The 7913-nt window shown below is 41.0% G+C and overlaps 1 protein-coding gene across 2 annotated transcripts; it reads right to left on the bottom strand.

Annotated features, from left to right (window-relative positions):
• Positions 1 to 342: 342 nt before the first annotated feature.
• On the bottom strand, positions 343 to 7827 carry PSMD10 (proteasome 26S subunit, non-ATPase 10). 2 transcript variants are annotated; one of them, XM_004769028.3, is made up of 5 exons: positions 7643 to 7826; positions 4889 to 4987; positions 3865 to 4011; positions 3603 to 3769; positions 343 to 1257 (listed from the first exon to the last, which is right to left on the bottom strand). In XM_004769028.3, the coding sequence occupies exons 1-5, from the start codon at positions 7754 to 7756 to the stop codon at positions 1104 to 1106; spliced, it is 681 nt and encodes a 226-aa protein (XP_004769085.1). In that variant the 5' UTR covers positions 7757 to 7826; the 3' UTR covers positions 343 to 1103. The 2 variants fall into 2 exon arrangements, with proteins under 2 accessions (XP_004769085.1, XP_004769086.1); XM_004769029.3 differs by having other exon boundaries at positions 1114 to 1257; positions 3682 to 3769; positions 7643 to 7827.
• Positions 7828 to 7913: the final 86 nt, after the last annotated feature.

Below are 7913 nucleotides of genomic sequence, written 5' to 3'. Positions count from 1 at the left end.
GCAAGTTTGTGGGCTCACCGGGATTACTGATTTCAAGCAATATTTGCAGCAGGAGATTCAAATTAAAAAAAAAATTTGACGAGTCACTTGGAGTTCATTAGATTTTATGACTAGCAATCATTTATGCTGTTTCCCTAGATTGAGATCAAGGTCACACTTATTTTCTTTTGGTCCACACTTAATTAGCAATTCAGAAGATTACCATTTTTAAAGATTTTAGCTGCATCTCAAGCTTCACTAATTTTATTGACTTCAGAGCTAGCAAAAACTGAGAAATGTCTTTATGAAGGATTTTAAGGGTTACATGGGACGTCTAACTGACTTGAAAGAGAAACTGGGAGATTCTCTCAACATTTTATTTTTGTTTCTGGAATACAAATCAAAATACATTTTTGTTACATATGTTAGCGGGTTTGACATTTCCCAATACAGGATAACTTAATACAGGTACTTTAAAACTTCTGTTTTAAAAATACATTTTATTTTGGAGGGAACAAGCTCATTAAAAAGATACATGAGTACACCGGCTCTTATTTTGCATTATTTTAGTGTTTAGGAATTCTGAACTTGGATAGCATGCCCTCCAACTGAAAATCTGGTCCTTCAAAATACATACGTGTTCCATAACAAAAATAAAACTAGAGTGTATTGTTGAAAAAACAGAAATTTTTGGTATAGGCCTCTGAGTAAGCTTGAGAGAAAAGTCAGGTTGTGTTTCAACTGGACAGTGGAACATTCAGGAACCTACCTAGAAACATGTGACAGAACAAATGGCTTGGTGCTATCGGAGTTGTTCTGCCTCCGAGGGGAGGGTGCTGGAGACTCATCACAGCCACAGAACGAACTAACTCAAAATTAACCCGAATTCGGTACGGAAGATTGTACAACAAGAGTAGAACAATCCCAACAGTTATTCAATGCTGGGCAAGCTAGCTGTAAGCTCAGAACAAAGACCTCAGCAGGAACAATATTTCAACATGTTTATGACTTTGAAGACGAAAACACTTCATCATTCACGGACGATGGCTTGTGCACAAGGATATGAGTTTCCAGGACTCTAGGACAACCACAAAACATACACAGGAATAATACATCCAAGCTGCTTAACCTTCCACCATTCTCTTGAGTATTAAACCCAGACCACCTTTGGCCACTTGCAGGGGTGTCTTTTCTTCTTTATTCTCAATGTAAATACTTGCTCCTTGGGATACCAGCAGTTTCGCTTCTTCCACTCTCTCCTCGTCACAGGCTAAGTGTCTGAAATTGAGGACCACAAAGACTGATTACTCCCTACTGATTCTAGGTAACCATGAGGAGTTCCTGAGAGGTGGTCTGAATGGCATATTACTAGGTGGTATAATATTAGAATATATAATCAGGAAAGGAAGATCGATCTGCATGGGAAAGACTGTTGGTAAGCTAAAATTCCATGGAATGGTCTCATGGTATCAAATCATTTATCCTAATTCTGGACACATGACAGTTTAAGAAGGGATCTAATGCCAGCCTAAGAACAGCATCCATATTTTAGGGAGATCAGAGTAGTTTGCCCCAAAGGCACTCAATACTTCAGGGCTGCTAATAGCAATTTGTGTGGTTGAAATTTTGAAAAAGCAGTTTAAAAGGTGTTATCTCATTTGACCCTTACAGCCACCTTGTAAATTTACAGTTGAAATTGTGGCAGAGGTTGAAGTCCTTACCTATGTTGACATGGCTGGCCAGTAACTGAAGGGGAAACCTTGTAGGCACTTAACGGTTTATTAGGCAGGGTAACAGGTGCTTTACCTTGTCATGTTATTTAAGCTGCACAACAATCTAGTGAGGAAGGAATTACTAACCTCATATTACAGATGTGGAAATTAAGGCTTAGGAAGGTTAAGTTACTTCTCCAAGTTACTTAATGTAAGTATTTAACACAGTTGATTAAATGGCTGAGTTTGAATAGAGTAAACAGCACCTAGCTCTCCCTAAATCCTAGGCTTTTCCCGGGACCCTGTCCTGCCTGACTCCTAGGTTTCCTCCTTGTTACAGAGAAAGGAGCTAGAATGCGCAAGTCTTTCTAAACAGAGTCACTCGGGACCAGAGAAAAGATTTTTAAAACGAAGAGTTAAGAAAATCATACTCGCAAAAAAGACTGAATCTCATTTTAGACTAAAAAGGAGACTCAGAATTTCTGGTTCAAAAAAGTAACCACTCGGGCGCCTGGGTGGCTCAGTTGGTTGAGCAGCTGTCTTTGGCTCAGGTCATGATCCTGGACTTCCAGGATCGAGTCCCACATCGGGCTCCCAGCTCCTTGGGGAGTCTGCTTCTCCCTCTGACCTTCTCCTCTCTCATGTTCTCTCTCACTCATTCTCTCTCAAATAAATAAATAAAATCTTTAAAAAAAAAAGTCACCACTCACTAAGGAAGAAAAGTAGCCAAGTACTGCCAAAAAAATTCCAAGGCAGATGGTGGCCTCAGGTCATACGCATGAATCAATTCCAGATGGACCTGAGTTACATGAAGAATGGTAACTCTCACCCAAACCAATGCAATTTTTTTAAGGCCTCCAATAAAATACAGGTAAATCTTTAAATAATTTCAGGGTGAGAAAGGACTTTCCAGTCATGAGAGAAGATTAACAGATCTGACTACTTAGAAGCTGAAAACTTCTGTTTCTTTAAAAAAAATAAATAAACATGAAAAGAGAAACTGGCAAAAACAGTTTCGACTAACATAGCAAGTTAATATTTCTAGTATACCAAGTTGAGGGCACTTAAAAAAAATCACAAAAAATAAATTAATTCCCCGAAAGCAGAGAGAGGGACACACGGAAGGTTTTAATTTGGAGAAGAAATCCAATTAGTTGGAGACATTAAAAGATGTTACACTTCGCTGATAATAAAAACACAAATGACAACTTTGAAACACCATGTCTGATAGAACAGAAGGCTATTCTCAGTGTTGGTGAGGGGGTAATAGGCACTCTCAAACCTGCTGTTGGGGGGTGGGTACCATGACACAACTCCTCTGGAAGCAATCTGACAATACATAGCAACAATTTCAAAATGTGTGTGTTTGTTGACTCAGCAGTCCTGCTTCTAGGAGTCTATACTAAGGTAATCATCAACAATATGGCCATAGATTTTTGTATAAACTTGATCAATGTAGCGTGATTTATATTCATGGAAAACTCAAAAAAGCTTAAACATACAGTCAGAGGAATGATTAAATTCTGGCACATCCATAAAATGGAACTGTATAGAGCCATTCAAAAATGTTTTAAAAACATTAAATAAAAAAATTTTAATGACATTGGAAAACGCTCACAATATACTGAGGTTAAAGGAACACAATGTAATCACATACATAGTATGATCCCGATTTTGCAAAAAAAATTTTTTTTTAAATATGCACATTTGCATACAAAGAATGGGAGAAAATATATGAAAAGTACATAGGTAATTTGAGCTTTTATCCTTATACTTATGCGTGTTTCCAAATTTTTTGTCATATACATGTATTACGATTATAAGCAGAATAAAAAAAGAAGCGATGTGTGAGAATTAGTGCAAGCAGGCTAATGTCAAGGAGAGCACAGATGACTGCTACTTGTCACTTACAGAGGAGTGTTACCCTCAGTGTCTTGGATATTTGTGGATGCTTTGTAGTACAGAAGGATATGAATCATCTTCAAGTTACCCTTGGCTGCCGCCCGGTGCATTGCTGTGGCCTCATAATGGTCCTTAGCATCTGGATTAGCCCCGCCTTCCAGTAACATGACAGCGATCTGGAACCCCAGGAGAAAAAAAACAATGCAGACATCTAGTTGTGCTCGTGTACAGGTTCAGAGCTCAAGAGGAGCAGCAAGGAACGGAGGCCTACCTCATGCCTGTTTTTGGAAGCTGCGTAATGTAGGGGCGTACAGCCATTTTGGTTGACAGCATTCACTTGAGCACCTTTACCCAGAAGGGCTTTTACGATCTCATCACGGCCAGCAGAAGCAGCAATATGAAGAGGAGACCAACCTGCCTATGAAAGGGGAAGGCAGTACGAAAACCAGGGGGGGGAAAGGCACAGGGATTAATGCTGATATGTAGGTACGGTTTACAAAGAGCTGTGTGTGAATGGTTAAAAAAAAAAAAAAGTGACCTTCTTTTCCCCTCATTAAACACTGCAAAAAATTTGGAGAGCAGATGTATACAGAAGGGACACCAAACCACCCATGATCCTATAACACAGAAAGAATGATACAGGTGTAATTCTAATGTGTTTTCCAATTGGGGTTATAGGATATAAAGTTCTGTGAGGTGCATTTCCCACAATGTCAACTTCTTGTCTTGTGAGAATTTTCTATGTCCTTCTTTGGATTCTTGACTTTAATAGTTGGATATCATTTTACTAATGTGGCTATTCCCACTATAGTCAACCAGGTCTACACTGAACCACTTTTATTTCTTTGCTATTATAAATATTCCTTCAGGGAGCATCCTTGGAAAGGAACTTGCCTACAAAACATTTCCATCCTTATTCTTCACCAAGTTTTATCTTAATATAACCAATACCATTATAATAAATCTCTGTATAACAACAACAAAAGAATATCCAGGCCCTGAGTATTCAGGCAATGCTCACACACAAAAAAGCTTTCCAACATAATAAAAAGGATCTGTAGTCTTGTAGCCTTAATCTACACATTAACCTTAACTTATGGGGTATGAGTGGCAGAACCAACGTTCTAAAATAATGCACCCAAAGACCTGTGTGAGGTCACCAGGGCCCTGCTGTAACTAACTGCCTAGTCATAAAGGTTACAATTTTGTCTGTGAGCTTGATACGCAGTCCTCCGTAAACACCAGTCTGGAGTCTAAAGATAACCAGGCCTTTATCAACTCTGCCTAGGACTCACATCATCTTTATCGTTCACTGGCACTCCAAGCTGCAGCAAGAATTCCACAATTTCTGTATGTCCGGCTGAGCACGCCCAGTGCAACGCGGTTCTGCTGTCCTGCATGGGAAAGAGAGAAGCAAGACGATTGATATTCTTGAAGAGAAATAGAAGAAGGAAGGCAAGAAAGCAGAAAAAGATTAACACTGGGGCCAGCAAGCCTATAGTTTGGAAATAAGAAATGGAGAGCACAGGATCCTGGGGTAGGTAACTTTATACCATATTACTTACTGTCGTAAGAGAGAACAAGGCTTCAGTGACATGGGGGAGAATCCAATGATGAATGTTAATTCTGGGCAGAACACAGCCTCGAAAGCAGTCGAGCACGAGACTGATTTCGCCACTTTGGCAGGAATAGAGCTCTGGCTATGTACTATGGCATTATTTATGTACTGTTATGCCAGGCACTCTGCTGAGAGTTCTGCAGTCATCGTCTCATTTAGTCTCCAGGATCCGGGACAGTGGACATTATCCCCATTTTGCAGATGAGGAAACTAAGACTCCTCAGGGTAGGCAACTTGTCCAAGGTCACATAGCTAGTAAATGGTGAAGCTGGGCCACAAACCTCTGTCTGATGCTGATATTTCTAGATGCTCTGGAAAGAAGGAACGAATCTTATGGGAAAGAAATGTTCATAAAACTAGCTGAGATTATCTATATATTTAAAAAGAATACCACACTCAAAATTAGCAACATTACTTTTAGAAAAAGAAGTCAGGAGTTAGTTGTGTTTCTCAAAGGGAATTTGTTTTTTTGCAGTGACAGCTGTACTTCTTAGCTCTATGGAAAAGAAAGTAGTATTTTAAATGTTATTACAGGGGCGCCTGGGTGGCTCAGTGGGTTAAGCCGCTGCCTTCGGCTCAGGTCATGATCTCAGGGTCCTGGGATCGAGTCCCACATCGGGCTCTCTGCTCAGCAGGGAGCCTGCTTCCTCCTCTCTCTCTCTCTGCCTGCCTCTCTGCCTACTTGTGGTCTCTCTCTGTCAAATAAATAAATAAAAAAAAAATCAATTAAAAAAAAAATAAATGTTATTACAAAAGAATTTCAAACACATAAAAATAGATGCTGTAACAGAAACTCATATGCTTATTATCTAGATTTACTATTCTGCCATATTTGCCTTACTTTATTTCCTCAGGGCTTTTTTTTTTTCCTGATGAGGTAATTTTTTAAAAACGAATTCTAAATATCATGATTTTTCATCCCTAAATATTTCAGTACCTAAAGAATAAGGATGCTGTCCTACATAGATAGCCATGAGGCCATTATCACACTTATCAAAATTAATACTAACTCCTTTATAAAATCTAAAACTCAGTCAGTATTCAGATTTCCCGAGTTGTCCCCCAAGTGATTTTTAATAGCTGGCTTGTGCATATGAGCCTTAGTTCTTAAGTTTCCTGACCTGGTATAGCTTTCCTCTTTTTTTTTTTTTTAAAGATTTTATTTATTTGACAGACAGAGATTACAAGTAGGTAGAGGCAGGCAGAGAGAGAGGAGGAAGCCGACTCCCTGCTGAACAGAGAGCCCCATGCGGGACTCCATCCCAGCACCCTGGGATCATGACCTGAGCCAAAGGCAGAGGCTTTAACCCACTGAGCCACCCAGGCGCCCCACATAGATAATTTTTTTTAAAGGGGGGATGAAAACAAATTTGTGTTTTTTATTTCTCTTTTTTATTCCATTGACTCAGTGAAGAACAGATTACTAAATCTTAATTTGACATTAACTTAAATTTCAAGTATTAAATATTATCAGATCATCACAAAGGTAAATTAGGTAAAGGTAAAGCCATTTTCAGGTTGAGCAATAAAGGGAAATTCCAGAAGTCAGTCTCCTGAATTCTGCTCTTCCAAAAGCCACAAAATGGAGATTTGTGGATCCCTGACACTGTACTGATAAGTGCTTAGAATGGTACCTGTCATACAGAATGTAATCTATAAATATTTGTTGGCTTGCTGAGGTCGCCGTGAATCTTTCTAGAAACTTGGGGTCAAAGCACGAGGGTCCTTTGAGCAGAAGAGCAGAAACACTTCCCAAAGTTCATTCCCTTTTGGTCCGCCTCTGCCTAGGAATGCCCCTTCACTCCCCCAGGAGAATCCCACTGAACCTTCAAGATCTAACCAACCTTCCCTCCTTCGCAAAACCTTTTCAATTATCACAACATTCGCTCTTCTAAGGGAGATTAAGTCAGGTCCTGCCATTCTGTGTTCTGAAAGCACCACGTAAACTGCTCTCCAGAGCAGCCACTACAATCTGTTACTGGATGTACGATTTGGGGTTACGTTACGTTTGCTTCTTCCACTCAGCTGTATCCCCAGCTCCCAGTAAACTGCCTGGCACAGAACTGGCGTCTGGTTACACGTGTTTCATGGAATAAAACGACTAGTAAAAAGTAAAGAAACCCATTAAAAAAAAATGCTTTCCTCCACGGGCAGCTCAAAGATGGGGCACTTCTGAGAAACGCGGTAAACGTTCTAGAAATATCCAAAATTCAGGGAGCTAAGTACCCTCGCTCCTCCCCAAAATATTAGAGGTTTGCGGGGCTCGCTCCTGCCGCCCCGATTCCAAGTCCTAGGGTGACCCCGTCTAAAATGGGGCGGCGGAGGCGGGGATCTGGACCTTATGGAACCGGCCTCCCTTGGGCTGGGCCAGGCAGCCACGCTGGGCCTCGTCAACGCCACCGCATGCGGAGAGGCCTCCGCGCTGCTTTACCTGGTCAGTCCTAGTAGCCAGGGATTTATCCGCCAGGATCCTCTCCTTCAACTCCTCCAGCTTTCCGCTGTAGGCCAGGTTGCAGACCATTAGGTTGGACACACACCCCTCCATGTCTCTTTCCCAGGATCTCCGTGAAGCGCGATCCACGACCGCCTCACGTCGCCAGTTACGACTGCCAATCAAAAGAGCCGGCAGCGTACCACCAATCACTGGTCTTCCTCGTTCCTTTGCTTCTTTCCCACCCCGGGGCGCCTCTGGGAGTTGCAGT

This window comes from Mustela putorius, unplaced genomic scaffold (assembly GCF_011764305.1).
Source record: "Mustela putorius furo isolate JIRA1106 unplaced genomic scaffold, ASM1176430v1.1 tig00003901_pilon_pilon_pilon, whole genome shotgun sequence".
Taxonomy (NCBI): Eukaryota; Metazoa; Chordata; class Mammalia; order Carnivora; family Mustelidae; genus Mustela; species Mustela putorius.
The sequence above is the reverse complement of the archived record's forward strand: the minus strand, read 5'-3'. Positions and strand labels throughout refer to the sequence as shown.

What these genes read in the sequence shown, in the direction of transcription:
- PSMD10 (XM_004769028.3), bottom strand. Translation starts at nt 7,756, where the DNA reads ATGGAGGGGTGTGTGTCCAACCTAATGGTCTGCAACCTGGCCTACAGC. An exon ending in TGGCTACTAGGACTGACCAG is followed by an intron (nt 4,988 to 7,642) that starts GTAAAGCAGCGC and finishes TTTCCCATGCAG; the next exon opens with GACAGCAGAACCGCGTTGCA. An exon ending in CAGTGAACGATAAAGATGAT is followed by an intron (nt 4,012 to 4,888) that starts GTGAGTCCTAGG and finishes CCCCTTTCATAG; the next exon opens with GCAGGTTGGTCTCCTCTTCA.